The sequence below is a fragment of the Aythya fuligula genome, chromosome 13 (genome assembly GCF_009819795.1).
Source record: "Aythya fuligula isolate bAytFul2 chromosome 13, bAytFul2.pri, whole genome shotgun sequence".
In the NCBI taxonomy this organism is placed as follows: Eukaryota; Metazoa; Chordata; class Aves; order Anseriformes; family Anatidae; genus Aythya; species Aythya fuligula.
This window is the reverse complement of record NC_045571.1, coordinates 6,566,777-6,589,606: the sequence shown is the minus strand read 5'-3', so window position 1 is coordinate 6,589,606 and position 22,830 is coordinate 6,566,777. Positions and strand designations below refer to the sequence as shown.

At 43.4% G+C, this 22,830-nt stretch overlaps 1 protein-coding gene across 5 annotated transcripts in view; it reads left to right on the top strand.

Annotated features, from left to right (window-relative positions):
• The window catches only part of LOC116494373 (H(+)/Cl(-) exchange transporter 5), a 45,231-nt gene that overhangs the window by 12,437 nt on the left and 9,964 nt on the right, over positions 1-22,830 (top strand). For 3 of the 5 annotated variants that reach the window (XM_032196239.1, XM_032196238.1, XM_032196240.1), the window contains 4 exons: positions 7,134-7,283; positions 18,433-18,584; positions 20,679-20,778; positions 22,171-22,355. In XM_032196239.1, the coding sequence (XP_032052130.1) occupies positions 7,134-7,283; positions 18,433-18,584; positions 20,679-20,778; positions 22,171-22,355 (587 nt within the window). Of the gene's footprint in view, positions 1-4,253; positions 4,354-7,133; positions 7,284-12,646; positions 12,807-18,432; positions 18,585-20,678; positions 20,779-22,170; positions 22,356-22,830 lie in introns of those variants that run through there. The other 2 variants (XM_032196237.1, XM_032196241.1) reach the window with 2 other exon arrangements.

Below are 22,830 nucleotides of genomic sequence, written 5' to 3'. Positions count from 1 at the left end.
TTTTGTTCATAAAAAGCTTGCTGAGAACTCCTCTTTGAACAAGAGCTTATCCTGTTGCTGTCTTACAGCATCTTAAGAAATTTTTAATATGAATTTGCCACCAGTCAGAACAGGACCTGGTAACCAGAGATGATTTAGCTGCCTGATGCTTAGTGATCTCAATGCAAATTTGAACAGACTTACTGACTGTTAAATGTGACTTGGCAGTGTTATAGCACAATTCCTTAAAGCTATACCTAGCGTGATTAATATTTCAAAGAGCTTGAGAGTGTACAGGAAGAGGGAGGGACAACGAGGTTTCCTGGATAGGCCAATTGATGCAGCTGATAACTGGGAGGAAGTAGTAAAGAAAATATATTACTAGTAATGAGTTATGATTTACTGTTGGTACCAGTGGCAGCTGAGCTGAACTTGAATGAAACAGTGCTTTGTTTTGTTTTTCCAGATAATTTTTGGAGGACTGACCCTAGTGTTGCTTTGGGTTGGAAGTAGAGTGTCTCTGCTTCCATCTGTGTGCCTGGAAGCTCCCTGCATCGCACGGCCACGGCTGCTGGTCCCAGCTGTCACTTGCTTTGATTCACACCTGAGGTTAGCAGCTGTGCTGGTGCAGAAGCTCATGCACAGCTCCCTTTCATGCAAGTAGTTCAGAACCAGCTTCTTCCAGTCCTATGTGTTTTCCCTGTTTCAACTGATGGAGACAGTGATGCAGATAATATGATTTAGCTAAAACTACAGAGCTGTTCTGCGAGGTTTGTGCTGCCTTGTCTCTTTCATGTCCTTTTCCCCATCAGTACCGAAAGGTGTAATGGCAGGCTTTGTACACTTGTACACGCTTTCCTCTTACTAAGTGCTTGGTGAATAAAAGCAGTAAGCACATTCTTACCTGGTTTATTTATTCTTTAAATGTGCTCAAACCCAGGGATTAGGAAGGAGCAGCATGCACTATGTTTGTGCTTGTGAAGATTGTCAAAACTTTTCTTGGAAATACCAACTTTATAAAGTTTTATGATGCCTTTGCTGAGATATATGCCTTTTAGGTACTGATGGGACAAAGTATTTGTAAATTAGTCTAAAAGTTGGGTTGCAGAACAAATCTGCACTTCCTTGATTGTGATCTGACTAATGAGGTCTTTATCTTCACATGACATACCACTGTGTTCTCCTCTGAACCACTAGAAATAAGTAGAGGTTTCTTCAGACCTAGGACATGAACAGTTGAAACCTGTTAAAACTTCTGGCATTGTATGTGTTATGTGTTTTTGTGGTTATTATGTGAGGTCACCAGGAGAGCTCTTCGGCTGCTTGTTTTCCTCTTCCATGAAAACTAATGCACACACACACACACTATCCAACCCTGATCTTGAACTTGAAGAAACTTGAAGAAACTCTGGAAGCTTTCCTGCAAGCTCACCCTGTCAGTATGTTCTGCTTCCATTCATTCTTCTGACTTGCTCCAGGTAGCTCTGACAAAAGCTGTTCAAACTTCTGGTACAGCAGGAGGAACTCAATTCAATTTCTTATTTCTCGAAAATCCCTTTTATGCAAAGTGTGTGCTGCAATAAGCCATTTTTTTAAAATCAATTTCGGATAGTTGTAGAGGGTTTTAATCTAGTAAATGAAATACGGAGACATCTTGATTTTGGAGATATGCTCTCCTGACAATTATATGTGATTGTTAACAGTCACAGAAATGAGTCTTACTCTGAAGGAAAGTCTAGTTGCTCATGAGCTGGATGAAATCAGCTGTGACTGTGATGTTTGCCTCCAATTGAGTTTTCCACTGTACCGGGCTGCGTGACATAAGTGAAATGATGAATTATTCAAGACGAGGTGAGAATAATGCAGGCTTAAAGACATGAGGTTTAGGTCTCTGTGTGCCCGTCAGTGAATAAGCATACCTGGATGGCAATTAATCTGTTAACGTGCTGTGTGGATCAGCCCAACTCATGCAGGTGTCCAGGAAACCTGAAACATTGCAGGGTTTGTGTGTTGTGTTCTGTGTAGTGTTACCTGGTAAAACACAGCGATGTTATCTCGCTATAACGATGTCAGATCATAGCATAGAATATCCTGTTGTGATTTACCACTCGTCTCCTCGGGGCTTGTAGGATTATGTTTAAAAATAAACAAAGGAACCCCATATAAGCGCTAACCCTCCAAGTGTTTGCATTTAGGTTGTGTTGGGACCCTTCTGTGTAATGATGGATGCACTGCTTGGGAAATTGAGGCATTGCTAATAACGTGGTTCATGTATGGAAAGAACATCCCATTTTTACCTGAAGTTCTTTGTATGTCACATTCTTCACCTGGAGGGAGCCAAAACACAACTTAAAAACTCCTGCTGGTTTTCAGCTCCCCTGGTGGTCCCTTCATGTGTCTTTTATGTCTTCATGACACTTTCAAAGGCTGCCCTGGTATCTGAACTGAAATCTTGGTTTTGGGTGGGGGCAAGCTTAGGTCGCAGGGAACGCTCCTGCTAGGGAAAAATTCAAAAGGGGAGAGCTCCTCTTGCATTTGGCATGTTTATGCTGTCCACTGTGGTGGTAGCATCCCTCCCGTGGGTTCTGAGAGCTTTGCGAGGGGTAGGATGCTGCAGAACAGCCCTGCTGCAGCAAAGGGTGCTCTGCTTTTTGTCCCAGCGCATGCAACAGAGTTCCCTTCCCTGGCCTGGGGCTATTTGCTTTGGCACTGTGGCAGGGCATAAAGCTGCTTAGTTCAAATCTTTCTCTCTGTGGCTGTTGCAGCAGGTGTTTGCAGTAATCTCTGTTGTTCTGCAATTACTGCCTGGCATTGCCTTCCCTTAGGCGGCTGGACCCGGGGTAACCACAGGAGAAGCACGTGTGGAGGTCTTCTGAAGTCATTACCTCCAACTTTGTATGCGTGGTCTTGTGATGTTTAGCAGTGAAAGAAGAAATTACAATTCTCTGCTAAGATCAAAAGTTTCCTTTTGATCTTTTATTAAAATCGGAAAGAAAAAAAATTCCCCTTTCCTCTCTCTTTTTGCAAAGCACCCCGAGTGTGCTCTGCAGCTCCATCCCACATGGAGGTGAACCTGAGGGTGAGCTGAGAGGGCTGCTTGGGTACCTCTTAAACCTTGGGGCTCATCTGACCCAGGCCTCCGAGCGTTTTTCGAGCGAGCAGCTCTTGCTGATCACTTCCCTCTTGTAATTCACTTACAGCCCACGTGTAGGGACCTGGGACTATGAGGTTTACGTGTCGTGGACTGTGATATGAGGAAGTCTGAAACAGCTTGCTTAGTCTGCCAGTGCACTGAAGTTTCTCTCGTGGAGTGAGCTCCTCTGCCATGAAATGCCTTCCTCCTTCTTTGTTTTCTTACAGCACTGTGAGCGGCTGGAGTGATGATGTTGTAGTAAAGCTCTGCTGGCACCAAGCCAGGTATTGACACAGCAAGTATTGACATAATTACATGATTTCCTTTTTTTTTTTCCTCCAGTTACAATTGCTTTCTCATGTGTTTTTCATTTGCGTATGGCTGAATCTTGGCATGGTGCAAAGGAACGTGCCTGGCTGTGTGCAGAGATCCTGTGGGGACAACGTGGGGCTCTGGAAGAAATGTGAAGGTGGGAGTGGGGAGGAAAAAGTGCCCTGAACTTCAAAGCTCATCTTTGGTTCTCTAATCTCTGAAAAAGAGCAGTCTTGTGATCTGGGCTTTGGTTTTTCAAATTAAAGTAGCCGCTAGGTGGTAAACTTGCTCCTTCCTCACAGGAAGAGTGACTCACGAAGGCAGCTGATCAGAGTGACTCTGTGCTCTTTTTCAAGATTTATTCTTCTCACAGAACGTCCTTGTGCTGGTGGTGGAGCTGAAACCAAGCCTTGTATCAGACAGGGAAGAGAAAGTGTTTTGGAAACATTCAGCGTCCTCTGACTTCTGAAAGTTTCAGGTTTGCATGCTGGAAGAGCTCCTGCAAGCCCACAGCGTGGCTTAGCAGCAGCCAGGGGACAGGGAAATCCTGCTGGTGCCAAGGCAGCGCCAGGACCAGCACTCCAGCGAGCAGGGGAGCAGATGTACCGTGTGTGAGAGGTGATGTTGAAGCACGGACTAAGAGGAGCCTGCAGGATCTGGTGTTGATTTGTGTGTTGCAAGCGATGGAGCTGACACCGGACTAGGGGTGGTTCTGTCCTGCCAGGATGGCAGTGGGTGCTCTCGCTTCCTGGTTGCAGTTGCTGTCACCAGAGTCACTGCCAGGCATTACAGAGCCAACTTCTTCAGACTTATTGCTTTGCTTCCCTTTGCCTGAGTGAGATGGAAAGAAGTAGAAGAGATTAATGGAAGCATCTCCAGCAGGATGGCTTCTTACGCCCTCAAGCCCTGGAAGCACCCAGAGCCTTTTGGTACGTATGCCTGCCATGGGAGAGTCCTGGAGAGTGCATGAACTGTGCCAGCAGTTATCCTGTGATCTGGTAGGAAACAAGCAGCAGTTGCCCACTTAAGTATTGTGGTAAATTAACTAGAAGATAAGCGTGAGAACAGTTGTGTCTTTGTGTGCGTGGTTTAGCCTGGAAAAGCTTTGCTTGCCCGTAGAGGGAGTATTATTATTTTTTTTTTTTTTGGCTGGGTTGGGGGGGAAGGTGATTTAAACTTGTATCTCTGAGGGCTGTTGTAGGACTTGTGAAAGAAACACGTAATTGAATTGTCTTCTGTGTCCTTTTTTTCTGCAGGCTAGATGTTATCTGGGTTCTGTTAGGACTGAAAAGTGTTTTGCTTTTTGCTTTTGTTTTCTAAACGGTGAGAACAAATGTGGAGATAAAGAGGCAGGAACGGGGAGCTGACATAACTCCAATTCCGTCTTCTTAGCACAGGCACTTGTGCTTCTTGTCAGACAAGGGATTCAGCTTCTAGCAGGCTATAAATTTATGCTTTTAGTGCAGATAGAATACATGAATGTGGACCTCTTTTAAACCTACTCGCACATCTTGCACAGCCATACTTGAAAATACTTATTGTGACACACAGGCACAGACTTTCTTGGCTCTCCTCTGGGGTGCATCAGGCTGTGTCTGCTGGGAACTGGAGCCCTGCGCTTCCTAGGAGCAGGTTGTCTGAGGGACAGCACAGCATGCTCTTGAAATTCAGTTATATTGTTAGCTGGCAAATAGCTGTGAATCCTTAAAAAAAAAAAAAAAACAAAACCTCAAGTCTTCAGTTTTCTGCTGATCGAGGTATGTCTTTGTGCTTGCAGAATGTTAAAGGCATTGTTTCTGGCAGGGCAGAGTGCAGCAGCTCACGTGCCTTCCTGCACGCCCATCAGCAAGGATTCAGCTGATGAGTTTGCATCAGCAAGCGCTCAGCACTTTCTTTACTCTGTGTTGTGCATCAGTTTAATGAGTAAACAGGGCTTGAAAGTTAAGCAACGTTGTGTTCCACAGGGTAAGGCTCAGTAAAGAGCTCAGCGTGTCGCTTAGTACAATGCCAAGATATTTTTGAGTGGTGTGGTGTCTTTTTTTTGCAAAAGGAAGTGCTTTCTGCAGACTGTGTAATTCATACTGTTTGCAAGTGCTGTCTTTTTCCCTTCCTGAAATAAGGCTGAGCTGCATGTTTGGTTCCTCTCTAATTCTCTTGAAAAATATGTCTGTTTGCGAGAGAAAAGCGAACGTGGCCTATCACCTTGTTAAGGTGAAAAAATCTCCATTTTTCAGGCTGCAAAGTCTGTTTTTGAGGCTAAGACCTGATTTATTTATTTTATTATTATTTTTTTTTTCCCCAAATTATGTTAGTATTAAGCATTCAGAGTTTGTGCTCTTAGTTTCCCTACCATCCTGGGGAAGAGGACGGGAGCCAGGTCTTGTGTCATGGTCTGGTCCAGGCAGCTCCTTGAGATGGGCAGGGCAGGCAGCAGGTTGGGGACACTTCCTCAGGATTATTTATGAAGTTTAATTGCACACTTCCATGAGTGACCTGCGTTTTGAAGCTTCATGTTCGGGTAGTGAATAGTCAATATTAACTTGGGTTGTTTTGATCATTTGTGTATATCAGGACGGGTAGGTCAGTGAGTGCAACCCGTCTGAAGAACATCACCCAGCTGTGTTTGTGGGGTTCCTTCCTCCCTTACAAGTATCCTTGTTGGAGTTTCACATGCGTCTCACATGCAGAAATTATTTAGAAAATACACCAGTGGATGTTACGTGCCTTGTCTAACATGGTGTTGACCAGAGTTGTTCTTTACCTGCTATTAGAGTAGATTTTTTTTTTTTTTTACTGCTCTGTGTGGTATTGATCAGCAAATATAAATTGATTTGCAGTCTTTGTGGGTCATACAAAGAAAAGTATTTGGAGAAAAAGAAAATACTTTCAGTGTCTTTTTAGACCAATATCTGTAGAAATATTTGTTTCTCTGTAGAGAAAAATGTCTGAGGCATTCAGGCTGCTCTTGTGTTTGAGTTCCTAGTTGCAGAAGCTTGTGATAACTCATGCATTGTTACTGGATGTTGGACTTTGTATGTATAGCATTTAATTTTCCAAATGATCACACTGACATCTGATTCACAGGAGTGAAAACTGGTGGTGAGTGACATGTGGCAACACGTACGGGCTACGGTCAGCTGAAATATTGTCTGTTCCTAGTTCTTCAGGGGGATTGCTCTTTGCTTATAGTTTGTCAGTCTCATTGCCTTGATTAAACCTGTCCCATGTCTGGCAGCTGGCTCGCTGTGATTCAAAATCAGTTTTAAGCACATTTCATACACTCCCATTTTCAGTTTAACTGAGCATCACAGGAAGGGGTTTACAGTCCTGCTGTCTGTAAGGTCAGGAGCTCACATCCTGCAAAAAACTAATACTGTGCTCCTAGGCTGCAGTGTTTAGGAGCTATTTGCTGTGCTGGCTTTTCAGGCCACAGAGCTCAGCAGCAGGAGGAGAGGCTGCTGTTGGCCTTTTCCTCATGCGGGCTGGATCTGTCGTATGTGCTGCCCTCATTCCGAGCTGGAGAGTTAGCACACCTGCACGAGCTGTCTGGGATGCACTTACGGTCCCAGGACAGGGTCTGCTGCGTGCTTTGGTACTGTGCATTAGTGCCTCCTGTCCTTCGGGACAGAATGCCAACTAGACATCCACCCAGCTGGTTTAGAAAATGAGTCTTCACGTTTGTGCTCTAAAAAATGTCCCTTTTTTTCAGGTTTGGAAGTTCTGGCCATGGATCAAAAAGGTTATCGACGAGAAAGTTTCCAGAGCAGCACTAGTGATGAAGATATGCTAGAAATAGCAGGAGCATCTCTGGACTTCCCCATGGCAGATGATGACCCACCACTCGACAGAGAGATGGGAGGTAATATTCGTGCATCTCTCTGCTTCTTCTTTTTTCATAATGTCTTTTGGTAGGATTTAATGTAAATATTTGCTCTGTGGATCTCACTTTCCTAGTGTGAAAGATTAGCATTTTGGCACCAATACAGGTGTTCTGCAGCATTCTGCACTGCATTATATCCATGAATAGATTTCTGCAGAATGCTCATGTGTCATGCATGCTTGGTATCTGATACCGCTTTTTTAAAGGTGGTTGATGGGAGGTGTGCGTCCAGTACAAGCAGAAAATATCTGTAAAATAAATGGCAATTGCAAGAAGCAAGCAATTGGCTTTAGTGTGGTGGTGGGGATGCACTGCTTCTTTAGCACTAGTGTCTGAGCTGCCTACTACTGGCTGTGTGCTGCCAGTGGCAAGGAGGAAAATTGTTCTCTTTAGCCATCTGTGTGGTCATCTTACTATAAAACGTAGCACATCCTGTCTCATCACTTTGCTTTTAAGGTTCCTGAATAGAAAAGTTTCTGTAACTTCCAAAAGTAGCTGCTGTAGGGAAGAGCTGACCATGCTATGAGGGGAGTATCTTTATCACCAGTGTGAAAGGTGCAGATGATGGTGCTGAGTGATTCCTAGGGGGCTGTGATATGAACAGAGACTGCCCCCTCCCCTTCCTGTCTTCCTTACTGACAATTTTAAAGGTTGTCCTTGGCCTTGCTGCAGTGGAGAGAATCTCAAAAGTTTAAGGGAGTAAAAGGATTTGACGTTGAGCAGCGTGAAACACTTGGCTTCCCCTGACACCTCCTGTCTGTCAAGAAAGGATCTGTTACTACTTCTATCTAAGCCTGAATTAGTGAAATTCATGGGGGAGAGATGAATGTACATTCTTTTGCTGACCTTTGACACTAAATAAGGGAGGTATACCCGATTTTTGTCTTCCGTGAATTACCAAAAATTAGTCTAAAAGTGAAAATATTTTATTTTGGACAGCCAACTGCAAGTCTCTGTGACTTCCCATAAGCCTTTTGTAATCTTTCTCCCATCCTTGTTTGCCTTAGGGCAAAAACTAAAAATAAATCTTTCTATTTTGATTCTTGACTGTGTGATCTTGAGGTAGTACAAACGAAGAGACTTCCTCAAATGCTTGTCACCTGCCAGTAGCTGCTGGGGATACTGTGAGCACTGTGTGGTTTTCTTCTTGTCTGGGCTCCTTTCATCGCCTTCCAGGCTCAAGCCTCCCAGGCTCAAGCATGAGAAGAATTATTGTTTCTGTATCAATTGCATCAGCTCTGAGTGATAAGTGAAACTTTGTGGTTATGAAGTTCTGTAAGTCTACAAAGGGAATATGTGAAAGATGTACATCTTGAACGTGTTATTTCGTGGGTTATGCTGACTCCATCTAATGTGAAAGACAACAGCTAGTACTGACAGGTTTGCTCTGTCACAGATAGCAGGCACTATACTCCTCCAACCTGACCTCGTGATGTCCAGGACTTTTAGAAACAGACATATCACCGAATGGCTGAGGTTGGAAGGGACCTCTGAAGATCATCTAGCCCAGCCCCTATGCCAAGCAGGATCACCTAGAGCACATTGTACAGGATGGCATCCAGGCAGGTTTTGAATATCTCAGGAGAAGGGGACTCCACAACATCTCTTGGCAACCTGTGTGTCCGGGAGTTCACTTCAAAATTCCTCACATTTAACATGAAATAATAACTTGTGCCTGAAGTTCTTATGAACATTCGTTAATTATGCCTACGTGCAGAATTAGATACATAAAAATAATTGCTTTATGCATGTTGTTAATGCATCTCCTCTGTCAAGATGCTTTTTCCGTAGCTGTTTGGATATGAGCTATCTGAAGTTAAATGTTTGTGTTTAATATTTAGAGAGAATGCGCTAAATTATTTCCCTGACTTCTTGTAAGGAAATTAATTGCTCTATAGAGTTTCAAAGCAGTGGTAGATAACGTAGCTTTCAGTGGTAGATAACTTGTTTGTTTTGCTGTTTGCCTGAAACTCCTCTGCTCTGAAACTTCATCCCTTCTTTATCCCCTCAAAATGTTTTGCCACTTGTCTGAAACAGTACTCAGTTGTTTCCCTCCTTGTTTAAGCAGGATTTTTCCATCTCTGCTCAGTGCATTTGAAGGCCTGTGACGCCTACTGTGAAAAAAACTTGGTGGCAGGAATCACTTCCAGGGAAGTGGACGTCAGTTTAGCACAACTGTCCTTGGAGTGGTTAAGTATGCCCCACTAAAAAGTAAATTGGAATAAAGGTGGTGGGGACAGCACTTGAGGAGACCACAGACGGCTACTCTGCAGTGTAACAACTGTTTGTCTGTTTCTTGCGATTTTAGCAAACTTAATCATGGAGAGAAGCAGTTTCAGCAAAAAGGGGCTCTTTCTGTTAACAGGAAGTATAAATCTTTGCTAGTTTTGACATTGAAGGAAAAGAGGAAATTTAAAACGGGAAGTAGTTGCCTCCCTGAATACTGGTTTCAGTTCTCTATGGATTTTCCCTACTGAATTCAGAAAATGTTTGCTGACAAATACTTGGGTGTCAAGTGCCCAGCCTGCCCTTCAAAGGTGTAGCAATGACACATGCTTTGCCTGAGCTGGAGACGTGGTAATTGAAGTTCTCTTGTGGTGGTCTTCTGCAAACTTGTGGTTGGGACCTGTATTTCTGACGTGCTGCATTTGCTGTGACACATTGAAGAACAGAGGTTTTTTAGTGATGCCATTTGAAACCAGAATCCAGCCCTCTTTCACCTTCTTCTCCAAGACTAGCAGTGTCTCAAACTCTCCTGCGAATTAGCTGTGGCATCTCAAGTATGAAAATGATTGCAGCTGGAGCTTTTAGATCCTGTGAAATGACTTGAAGAAGAATCACATGCTCTTTGATAAATTTGTATATCTGGATTGCATTTCACAGCCAGTGCTCTTTCATGCTTTCCTCAAGAGCCCTGACTAATGAGAGGTAGGATTTTCTTGCTGTGTTATGGAAATGGGCAGCGGCAGCCTTGCACGTGGCCTGTAACATGTGATGCTTGTATTGGAAAAATATCTTTTTCACAGGACCTATACAGAGTGTGAGACTTTGTTCCGAACTGGAATTTGCATGTATGCACCTCCTTTCTGAAGTCTTGAGTTCTATGAGAGCTTGATATAGTTGTAGATACTGAGTTCTTCAGGCTTGGTTCAGTTGAAATGATTTGCAAGACTACAGGTACTTTTAATGCCTTGTACTGTGCTGTCTGCCTTAATGAAAAGTCACCATGAGTAGCACAATATATTACTCTTATCTTTTTTTTGTTTGAACTTCAGCATTTTGTCAATAAATAATAACAGATAAGTCTCCTTGCTTTTACATAATGTGCTTGAGAATCAAACTTTGATGATTCCACCATTTCCTTTCTCCTGTTTGGAAAACCAGCACATTTAGCCATTAGCAGCCTGTATCTTCATCCAGTTGGTCTTCTGTGGGAGAACTTACCCAGTGATTCCCAGAAAGCTTTATTTGTGTAAGACCCTCTGAAGAAGATTCTGTAAAAAGCTTCAGGGATACCCAAATACATTGTCAGTTATGTCTGTGGTCCTGTTGCTTTTTGGAAGAAATGCAAGATTTACATGGTCTGATTCCTGTAACAAAAGCTCTGTTGGAACAGATGCCTTAGCAAATACCAAGTCTCCTAGTTCAGCTCTTGCTTCTGTTGTTATGAAGGTAAGTTGTACTTGATATTCCTTTTCCAAACTATTAAATTTGTATCTACAGATAGTTTTCTTTGAACAGTAGTTCTGGTTGGGTGTGTAAGTTAGTCAGTGATGCCAACTTATTTTGCACTTTTCTTTCATGGCTCTTCCTCAACTCATCACAGTGGTGAGGCAGGTACTGGGCATGGGAGGAACAAGGTACGGTGCTTGGGTATCACAGTAGCCTCTGGATGTACTTTAAATTGTAGGGGACAAAAGCAGGACTGTGTTCCCCATTTCTTTAGAAGAAAGACTTAAAACATTTAAAGGCTGGAAAGTTCTCTTTTGTTGTACGACTTAAGAAGTTTTTTCTTTTGAGCTCTAAGGGAAGAATAGAGCATACTCCTAACACTACTCTAACTCTCAAAAGTGTTGCAGGATAAGCTAATAAGCAGGATAATAAGTTAATACATGGGGCTGTGAGAAGAGGACCAGCTGAAGACAGGCTGAAGACAGTCCTGGCTGCCAGATCTGCTGTTGGAACCATAACATTGAATACATCTGGTGGAAGTGGTATTGTCAGCTCTCTGCAGCTGCATTTGCTAAATTCAGACCCGCAAGTCCACATGTTACTGCTGTTGCTTCATCTGGCAGTGCTTTTGGCATATTCTTCAGCTGCATTTGTCCTTGAATTCCATATTGCCAGAGCAGTAGGAGGCCCTGCTGAGCCTCCACCCGGCACAACGATAAGACCAAAGTTAACATTTGTTAATGTGTAGTGTGTCAGACTTGTGAGACAAGGTTTAAATGACAAGTTATCACTAGTAATTGAAGCCAGGAAAACTTAATCACGAGCCCCTTTGAGTTCTTATGTATATTGAATGGCAAGATAAATAATGCTGATGAGGCCCTGGAGGGGCTGCAGACAGCACAATGACATATTGCTTGAGGGTAAAAAAAATAAATGAATTGTCTGCCTGCTAGAAGGCAGTAAGCAAAGAGCATTGCCACTAGCCTTTTAATGAGCAAAATGTTGACAAAGTGGGAGAAGAAAGACTTTGCAGTGCATCCATGACTGATCCCCCCCGCTCAGGAAACTCCACTACTAGATCTGTTTTCCTGCGATGTAGTTTGGCTTGGTCCCAGGCACGTGTGCCAGGAGCATCGTAGCCCTTGCTGTCTCATCTGACACGTTTAACTGTCAGTGCTTGTGGTAGAGGTCATCCCTCCACAGACAGACTGCGGATGAGGTTGTTAGTTGGCACTTTTTGTCAGTCTTTGGAACTGGATCATTGGGGTGAAGGGTATCTGGAAATTCTCAGTGTGCAGCTCTAACCCACCCGACTTCAGAGAGCGAAGAGCGTTAGCAACAAGTTATTCAGCATCTCAAAACCCCTGCGCAGTCAGCTTCAGCCATCTGCACACTGAGCCTGTGCAGCTCAGCAAGCAGGCGGGTATTCATGCTGGGGAACGTGTGCTGCCAGTCAACATGTCCCGAATGCTGTCAGAGGAGCAGCTTCAGGATGAGACCTCTTTCCATAAATCAGGAGCCGCAATCTGTGGATGTAAGTCTGCTCTTTGCCCTTTCTTCCTTGCCTGCAAGCAGGAGCCTCTCCCTTGTGCTGATCCTGCCCCTTCCAGGCGGTGGAAGGGCTGGCTCATGTGACGGTGGCTGCTGACGACATGCTCGGGGAGCAGGGAGAGCCTAGCGCTGCCCGCGTTTGTCTTCACCTGAGTCCGAGGGAAAAGGATGAAGCGAGAGCTGCCGTAGAGGAAACAACACCCGTTTTCCCTTGACTTGCCTCGCCGTGCGATGGGCTGGTGAAGGTCCTTCTGCAGGAAAAGGAGCGTCTCTGTGAGGGTAAGGGGACTGTTTCCAGGGAGGAAGGGGAACACATCTGCCTGGAGACGCACACTGCAGAGGCTGTGAGGCAGCAAACTGCTGCTCACGGCTCTCAAGCTGCTCTGGTTTCTCCTCAGACGGAAGGTTTGATTGCAAAGGGTGAGCAGCCAGGGTGGTCTGTCAGATTTCTGCTGTGTGATGATCATGTACGGCAGTTCTTCCTTTTTGTCTGAAAAAAAATATAATCCTTTTTCCATATGTGTTATGGGAAAAAAGGACAGGGACACTTCTCTTGCAGGTGCTGTGCTGGCAGGCCAATTAATTAAGTGCTGCAGGTTTCCTGTGTTGCAAATGACAGATGCCTGTAACTTTAAAGAGCACTGTTCCTGGCTTTAAAAAAAAAAAAGGCAATCTCTAAAATGGAGCATTAACCCATTTAGGGAAGAAGAGGTGATCCAGAAATAAAAATAAAATCTGTTTAAATATGAGCTGTGTTTCTCTGACAGGACTGCATTGAACTTGCTGTCTCTTGTTTTAAATACTGATTTGGAGGTACATATGTTAGGAATTGGAGAGACCTACAGGATCATCTTGATTGTGTTTTGACAAGGCATTACTGAGCAGATTTTCCTGACTTATTCCTATATGAATTTCCTAGCATTCCTTATTTGCAACAAGCTGAGGCAGGAAATATGATCTCGATAAATATTTATGGCTGTCAGCCATTTTATAGTTTAGTATTAATCAGGGAAAAAAAAAAAAAAGGACGTTTTCTCATTATCCTTTGTGAAATAGACTGCTTCTCCACTTGCACAGCCACAAAGTAGTCGTGTATTGCTTGGGGACTTCGGGGTTCTGATTCGGTGATGTGAAATCCGGTCACTTTAGGCATGGACTGAATGGGAGCAGTGTCTGGAGAGCAGGTTCGGTCTCCAGAATGCACCTGACTGTTCCTGAGCACGCAAGTCAAGGTGAACTGTCCTTTCTGTGCTCGACCTCCTTGCAGAGACTCACGGTGCGGTTGCTGGCTGCCGCATTGATGGAATGTGGAGGCCGATACCTGCGTGACTTTTGGCCCTGTTTAACAGGGCAGACCTGAGGATTCAGTTCCAGCAGCCCCTTTTGCTTGCTGAGCAGTGCTTTGTACTGACTCTGTGCCCTTTTGGTCTGGTCCATGTTGCTCTGTGGTAGCTCTGAGCTGGGAGGAGGTTCCCACGGCAGCTAAAAGTCATGGGCCTGGGCAGTTATTTCAGAAGATCGAGCAAGGAATGACACCAATCTCATCTTTCAGCAGAAAATGCTTCTCAGTGTTGTGTCAGCTTGGTTTAACACCACTTCTGATACTTTTCCTTTGGCCTTAATTTTTAGCTTGAAGAAAGACTGTGGTAAGTGTCCCCAAATAAACTGAGCGAACAGTGAAAATGAGCTGTCCCCAGTATGGATGTCTGAAACGCTATTGTACTTCCAGAAGTTTGGGTCATTCCTTTAGAAAAGATAACAGACTATTTTGACTGATCTGCTTGGTTTTGAGAGGTGTGTTCAGGAGCTGGTAGTTCATCTCATTTTACATTTCTCAAGGCAGAATTAATGTAGTCTTAGGATAATTGGGCGTGGTATTAAAAAAAAAAAAAAAAAAAAAGACAAAAAAACCTCATCACCCACACTTAGCAAAGCCTCAAAGACCTCCCAATAGTGTCTTCTTGTTGTTTCTGTCTGAAGCTGTTCTAAAAGTGATGTTGCAATGGTGGTTCCTTTTGTTTCATCTCTGTCCCCTAAATAATGTCTGGATGGATGCTGACTTTACTGTCTGCTTTTAACAGCATTAAGGAACCTTTGCTGGACGTACTGAATCTGTTGCCTCTACTGTTAGTCACAAGATTGTTTTTCCGTGCCACTGTTATGGGTGGTTGAGGAGTTTTTGGTCTGTCAGGTCTGTAGAATAGTACTTGGGATTTCCACTGGGCATACTTGAATGGGGAAGTCTTTGAAAGCATTGATACCGGTTTGTGTATTTTCTGTTGAGTGCAAAAATGTTGTTGAAAGCAGAGTACTTCCAGGCTCTCAACAAATGCGTACTGTTTTCTTTACAGTGCAAGTTGGGTGGGTTGGATTCATGGTCTGTGAACTCCACTGGTTGGGGAGATCTCTGAAGAAACTCACTTAACCTTTTTGTTTTTTATCCTAAATGAAGAAAGGATTTTTTCTTTTTCTTCCCAAAGTAGGTTATTTTGTGGTACTTTTCAAGTGCACTATGAGACTGATCTTGTTTTCTTCGTTATTATTTTTTTCTTAATGCCTTCTTTGCCTCAGTCTTTAGCAGCAAGACCAGTTGTTCTCTGGGTACTCAGCCCCCTGAGCTGGTAGATAGGGATGGGGAGCAGAATAAAGCCCTCATAATCCATGAGGAAATGGTTAGTGAACTACTACACCACTTAGACATACACAAGGCTATGGGGCCTGATGGGATCCGTGTGCTGGAACTGGGGGAGCTGGCAGAAGTGCTCACCAAGCCGCTTTCCATCACTTATTTATCAGCAGTCCTGGCTATCTGGGGATGTCCTTGTCAACTGGTGGCTAGCAAATGTGACACCCATCTACAAGAAAAGCCTGAAGGAGGACCCGGGGAACTACAGGCCTGTCAGTCTGACCTCGGTGCCAGCGAAGGTTGTGGAGCAGGTCATCCTGAGTGCCATCATGCAGCACTTGCAGGACAACCAGGCAATCAGGCCCAGTCAGCATGGGTTTATGAAAGGCAGGTCCTGCTTGATGACCCTGATCTTCTGTGAGAAGGTACCGTGCTCAGTGGATGAGGCAAAAGCTGTGGATGTTGTCTACCTAGACTTCACTAAGGCATTGAAACAGGCTGCCCAGGGAAGTGGTTGAGTCACCATCTCCGGAGGTCTTCAAGAAACGTGTGGCTGTAGAGCTTAGTAGCAAGGTTTAGTGGTGGACCTCTCAGTACTAGGTTAGAGGTTGGACTGGATGATCTTGGAGGTTTTGTCCAACCTCAATGATTCTATGATTCTATAAATGAAATACTAAACATCATCTTTTTTATGTGGGAGTTTTAATACTTTTCCATTTACTGCCTTTCAATTTTGACCCAGTTTTTGTTTTATCTTTTTTATTTTTTCCTCTGAATAACTGTAAACACTTCATGTCTTACAGAACTGCATCTAGATTTATTCTCCTGCCCAAGTCTAATAAATCAACCTTTCTACCAAGAGTGTCTTCATCTGTACACCCTTTGTTTTAGGAAAGGTGTTTTTTCACTTGAGCTTGGTTTGGATCATAACTGTCAGTGAGTGAAGGCTGCAGTTCAGAAGAGCAAAAGCTCTGCAAAGAACAGTGTTGTCAGCTATCAGTTCGAAGGAGCCCTTCCTGGTTTGTACTTCTGAAATAGTCATTTTTCTTTAGTGTGATTTTTTTTCTTTTTTTTTTTAATGAAGAAGCAAACTGCACCGTAGCAGTTCAAGGTAAAGCTTAGGAGCTCTTTGGCTGTTAGGGACATTGAGAGAGCCTTTGGGAATGAAAGTAGCATGAAAAAAGCTTCTTGAGGGAGTTTCAAAATTAGTATTCAGTATGTAAAGTAGCATCATTTTATCTTAAGAGGACACTTGTATACTGGAAAATACTGTAGGGCACCTTTCATCTCCACTGAAATTTAACACACTGTTTCTTGCAGTAACCCAGTGAATTTTTGCCCTTTCAGCATTTGGTGGCTTAGCAAGAAAAATACATGGAGTAAAATTAATGAAGAATTCTGTTGTTATTGACTTGGAGCAGAGGCCTCAGTGCTTGCACAAGCAAAAGAATGAAGCTTGGGCTGAATTGCACGGAAGAACTTGTTCTCTTGACAGAGTGACATGGAACTCCTTGATTTCCCTGGCTAAAGTTTAAAAGACTTTTGTTTTGTTTCCCCACCTACCCCTATGTGTTTCAACACCGTCAAACTGCTTGAATGGGGCTTTAAGAAACAGGTTTTTAAAGGAGCAAGGACTAAGTGTTATGTTAGTGGGATTTCCAAAGTTTCTTTTCAGATCAAAGGTGCCAATATTTTATTTTAGGAGCAAATAAAAGCAGGAATAGAGTTGTGAATGTTTTCCAGGTGGAAAAGATTTAAGTACATTTTCCAGGGGAGTTAAAAACCACTCAGGTCCAAGGTTTCTGCCTTAGAAGCCATAGGGGCAGCTCTGTTCTGCTGCTTTTCTGCCTGGCGGCCTTTTCCTTCAGGTGAGCAGTGAGGAGGGCAGGGTGCTGGGCAGGATTTTCTCTCCCCTTACTCACTGAACCCCGTGCTTTTGGGCAATTTGCCTCCTCTGCCTCTTACTTCATTTGGAGGCCCTCTTTGCTGAATGTCTCTGTCCCAACTGGCTGGAAAAAAAAAAAATCCCTTTTGTTTAGGCAGTAAAGCCCGTTAGGCAGCACTGGTTAACCACCAGTGCCGGGGGTGTCAGAGAATTGATCTGTGCTGAGGTCAGTGGTGCTGCTCAGCTTCCCGATGGCTGTTTCTAGCTGCTGGACGTGGGGAAACATCTCCCTTGAGGCACCTGGTGTGGAGCACGGGAGCTGGAAGCCCTCATGGGAGGAGGAATCGTGCGGTAGAAGAATAGGCTGAAAGGTGGCAGGGCCCTGGCTTCTGGACACAAAGACAGCACCAATCAGCAGGGTTTAACCCACTTCCTGTGATGGAGTCCAGAATTAATTTTATTTATTTATTTATTTATTTTACTTGGCAGAGGGTGTTGGAACTGTAGGAATGATGCTTAGGAGGTTTTACTTTGAAGCGTGAGTTTGAAGCTGTGCAGAGCTTTTTGTATGCCATCTCCAGATGGACAAGGTCAACCCTTGTCATACTGTAGGTTAATAGTTTTCTGCAAGCACTTACTGTGCCTGCCCCACACCCTTGGGCTGTGCTTCTAACTGTGAAGAGATTGTCTTGTGACCCAAATTTTGGGAGCTTCCCTATTCAACATCATGGGCTGGAGCAGATCAGACAAAGTCAAGTGATTTGTAGTTGGCTGAGTTTATTTGACCTGGAAGGAGACAGCAAGCTCTTCAGGTAGCGGGAAAACAGGGCTCTTCTCAAGCTCTGATTGCTTTATCTGCTTTGTGTGCACTGTCTCCCCTCAAGCGATGGCTGGGGAGGATCAGGTGGTCATTTGCTTCTCCCTGCTGCCATTCACAGTCTTAGTTTGGTTCCTGCTTTATTCTTCCAATGGATCTCACTGAACTCCCTTCAACTCTGGTGGAATTCTTAAATATTTATTCAGTTTCCCTTCTTCCTTTCCCCACTGTTTCCCTCAAGGGTCAGAGTACAGCCACAGTATGCCCTGGATTTAGGGAACAGTTCAGTCTAGGTACTAGTTTACTTTGGTGGTTCCTGAACAAGTGTTTCCAGAAAAGAGCCCATCTCCTTATGGACTGTTGAAGCTGGGGACGTGCATATGGGTGCTGAGCAGTTAATCCCTGGGACGCTTGCCTGGTGCATGTAGCTGAAGGAATAGCTCGTAAGCTGTTTACTTACCCTGAAATCTGTATTGTTCCACTGAAGTCAGCACTTTAGTGATGTTTTTGAATTTTTTTCTAAAAAAGGGGGAAAACTAAGAAATTCTCAATTTTTCCCCCCTCGCTCCCCCATCAGGATTTTCCTCATATAATGGAGGAGAGATGAACGGCACAAGCAAAATGATGGATTTCCTGGAGGAACCTCTTCCTGGTGTGGGGACCTATGAAGATTTTAACACTATAGATTGGGTGCGAGAGAAGTCCAGGGACCGGGACAGGCACAGAGAGGTAACATTTCTTACTACTCCTTGCTAGCACCGAAGGCGGAACTATTAACTTGCTTAGAGCTAATCTGAGTTCTAATTATCTTACTAGGGAGCCAGTTACATGATACATATCAAGAGATTGCTGTAAGGGGGATACTGAAAGCCTCTACCTTTTGAGGAAAAAGAACACTAAATTGAATGTGTTGCAGTTTACCCATTGCTACTTTTCTGTCCAAGGCTTTATTTTAAAAGCTTTAATGATACGTTTTTCTGATATATGGCTTACATGCCTTGATCACTCATTTCTTTATGCAAGTTAAACTCGCTCAATTCTGAAGCAAATCAAAACTTACAATCCTAGCCATGGAAGATGCACGCATTGTTTAGAAGAATTATATTACCATTCCATGGATTATATGTAAGAATATAAGCACCCATGACTCCATTATACACATTGCTTATTGATAAAGAAATGGGATAGTCTTCCTACTGAAGTTTGTGCTGCATGGTTGAGAAAACTGGAACAAATGCTGCTTCTGGGACTTTATTGCTCTCTGCATATACAGGAATCTGCTTCGAACACAAGGGTTGTTTTAAATAAAGTACTGATGTTCCCAGCATGCTCCTGATTCATGAGAAACCCTTGTTGGTGGAACTTTTGGAGGGTGACAACTGAACTAAACTTTGCTGTTTACTTGCCAAACTGTTCTTTGATATTTTATTTTTGAGCCTTACAAAGCAACTCATCTTAAACAATTGTAGTGCACAAGCCGAGCTCCATCCTTGCTGGTCAGTGTGTGGGAATTACAGTACAGTGCCCAAATCCGAGCAAGTACAGACCCAACTAAGAGGCCCCAAGCCCAATACCTACTGTCTCCCAAAAAAAACAAACTTTCTATTAGTGCATTATGAGTACAGACTCCAAATCTTCTCAGATGCGTACACACACACAGACGTGTCAAACATGATGTCTGTGACTTTGGAAAAGGACAATCTATTCCCTATCTACAGAAAGCCTTTTTTTTATCAGAAGAAGTTGAAATCAGGTGAAGACAAAAATTACTACTGGTCAAAGAGATGTATGTTTGGTCAAACTGAAACAAATACCAAGGCAATAGTTTTGGCCACCACCTGAACTCCCACCTTCCTCAGTAGCAGTGATGCTGATGAAGCGTGCAGCATTTGAAAGACAAAATCTAGCGGAAAAAAATGAAAGTCATTGAGGAAGAGAGGATTCTTTCTCATTTAGTGAGAATTAGTTGTTTTCCTCAGTGTGCCTTGTCACCAGGGAATGATGGTGGTGTGCTGGCGCCAGGGCAGCGGGCAGGCTGCTCGTGCCCCTTCGTGCCATTGCCAGCCTGGCAGGGCCTGGCCAGAGGAGCTCGCTGGCCTGAGGCCTCTCTGTGTGGCTCTGAGTCCCTCTTCCAAATGCAATCAGCACGTGTAGGTTCCAGGACTCATAACTCATCCACGCTCTGTCGGTTTGAAACCTGCTAACCTTCTTGTGGCCGGCTGAGGCTGATTTATGGCAAGCAGCGCTTGGCAGTCTGCTGTGCTCGAAGTAACAGTTAGTTTGTGTTACAAATATTGAGGGAGTAGCTGAAGACTACAAGAAGTTGGTGACAATTTCTGTTTGCTTCCCAGTTGGTGTGGTGTCAGTACCTGTGAGGCAGCACGGGTAAGTTGCTGGGGGCAAAGTGCTATGAGGGTCCCTCGAGCATTCACACTTGCTTGTGGCATCAGGCTACTAGTAATTTCTTATTGCTAACAAGAAACATTTTAAAAAGACTAAAGGGTGGAATTTCTTTTCTTCTTATTCAAAAGACATTTAAGAGGAATATGTTACATGAATGCTGGGAAGAGTGGAAGTATCCTTGATTAATTCTTGTTCATTTTTGAATTGGAGCTGCATTGGACTATACCAGCTGTAAACCCAGCTCCTGTCTGATGTTTTCCCTCTTGTCCCTCAAAACGGAATGTACTGTGATCGTTGTAGTGAACATTAGGGGTGTACCTCCAACACACAATGCTACCAAGTAACTCTATTTACAGGGAATTAGATCAGTGTCCTAATGGATTTTTTTTGTTTTTTTTTTTTTTTTTTTAATTCTTCTAGATTACCAGCAGAAGCAAGGAGTCAACATGGGCCCTGATACACAGCGTGAGCGATGCTTTTTCTGGCTGGCTGTTGATGCTGTTCATTGGGTTGTTAGCAGGTAAGAGCAAACCTTAATATAAAACCTGGTTCTGTACCATTGCTACTGATTCCTAAAATGAACCCTGTTATATCATTAAAGCAGGAGATTTTGTCCTAGAAACAAGGGCTGAGGAGCTACACTGATACTTATGGCTCTGCGTTATTTTTAAATGCCCTGAGACCCTATTCGTATAAATACCAAGATACAAAACTCAGACTGAAGGCTGTCCTGGGGACTGTTCTTGATCTGATGCTGGTACAGAGCTCTGGAATAATAATAGGTAGCAAAATGGTGGTTCAGAGGGAAGTATCGTGCTGTGAATCATTTTTGCTGAATGCTCTTTGACACTGGAGAGGCTGATGTCAAGGAGCATTAGATTTTATTCCCCCCCACTATACTTAAGAATAAAAGGTGAGCAATATTTCTTGGAAGTCGGGCTTCTTTCAGAGGTTGACTGGCTGAGACCTTTTATATTATTTCAGAAGCAAACTTTGGACCCCAGTGCAAAAGTAGTAAATCAGTTGGATGCAAATCTTGATAGAAGGCAGCTAAACATTCATCATGAGGGATGAAATTAAGTCTTCTGTTAAATATTTACATAGGAAAGCTGCTAGCAAGTTTTTCATTAACTGGAAGATTTGCTAAGTGTTTAGCGTTGCCTCTGGGGCCTCTGATCATGCAGACCAGAGGTCTGTATTCCTGGCTTCTGTGTTAACGTGGCATTTTACCTGAGAATAGAGCCAATTACAGAATTTATGGGGGGGAGGTGTAGGAGTTTTCCTTAACAGAAAAATATAAGATTGCTTGAAGCTTTCTTTTTTTAAAATGTAAATTACTTTCCATACTGACTCTCGGATTGTATTATTTGACGTAGTTGTAACTTTCCCCTCTGTTTCTTTGTTAGTTGTTTGGTTTCTGTTTTTAATTGGGATTGGAAATGTTTCCTCCAAATTCAAAGTTATTCCTTGCACAATCCTAGCGTTGTTAGCGTAACTTGTGGATTTCAGCTCTTGTGCTGGAGACCAGTTACATGTTTTATATTTTTCGGAAACATAAAACCCTCCTTGGCTCTGTCTACTTTCCATGATATATTTAGAATGTCGTTGTTCAGTCTATTTGAGAAGAATTAATTTCTAGTGACTTAGGGTAGGTTTTAATGCAGTTTCCTGGGGTCAGCCATGGAAATGTTGTTAGCCACACTTTGTTTTGTGACCTACTCTTTTCAGTGTATGCTTAAGCAGATCTTCCCTTTAGCCCCCTTAAGAATAAAAGTTAATTGTAGGCAAAAATATCAGTGCCGCTCTGTTTGCTGGTAGGTGAGTCAAAGTAGGGGCAGACTGTAACCTTCAGATATGTGAGTCTGCATAAGATGGTTATTAAGTTTTCACCTTGTTTTTTTTTTTTAACCAGGTTCATTAGCAGGTCTGATAGACATATCTGCCCACTGGATGACAGATTTGAAAGAAGGAGTGTGTTTAGCAGGCTTCTGGTTTAACCACGAGCATTGCTGCTGGAAATCCAACACAACCTTTACAGACAGAGACAAGTGTCCCGAATGGAAGAGCTGGTCACAGCTTATTATTGGCCATGGAGAGGTAACGTATGCCTAGAACTACTTTTGCCACTGAATGTCCCATTTCCCCAGCCTGTATTGTCTCTTGGTATGATCTGTATGTATATGCCAGAAGTGATAACTGAAGATATTTCAGTGACTTAACTTTGAATGTTGGGGTCTTCGAAGGGTGTGAATAAACAAGTTACTTACGTATTTTCCTCAGTGGGGAAGCAAAGCATCGGCACATTTACAATTTGAGACTTACTGCTTAGAGAATGTTTTTGCCCATGAACACTTTAAAGGAATGCCAGACAAGCTCAGGTCCTGTGTTCTGGATAGAGCCAAGTTCTGGCAGTTCTATACAGTGGAGCAGCCAGCTTGACTGGGACAGTATTTGTATAACTTGTTTGCCATTTTATAAAGTGGTCTTCGGAAGTGTGGTTGGCTCACGTTTCTGTAACCCAGCAAATGTAACTTGTCCTTGGAACTGCAGACTTATTACGATTCCTGTTATT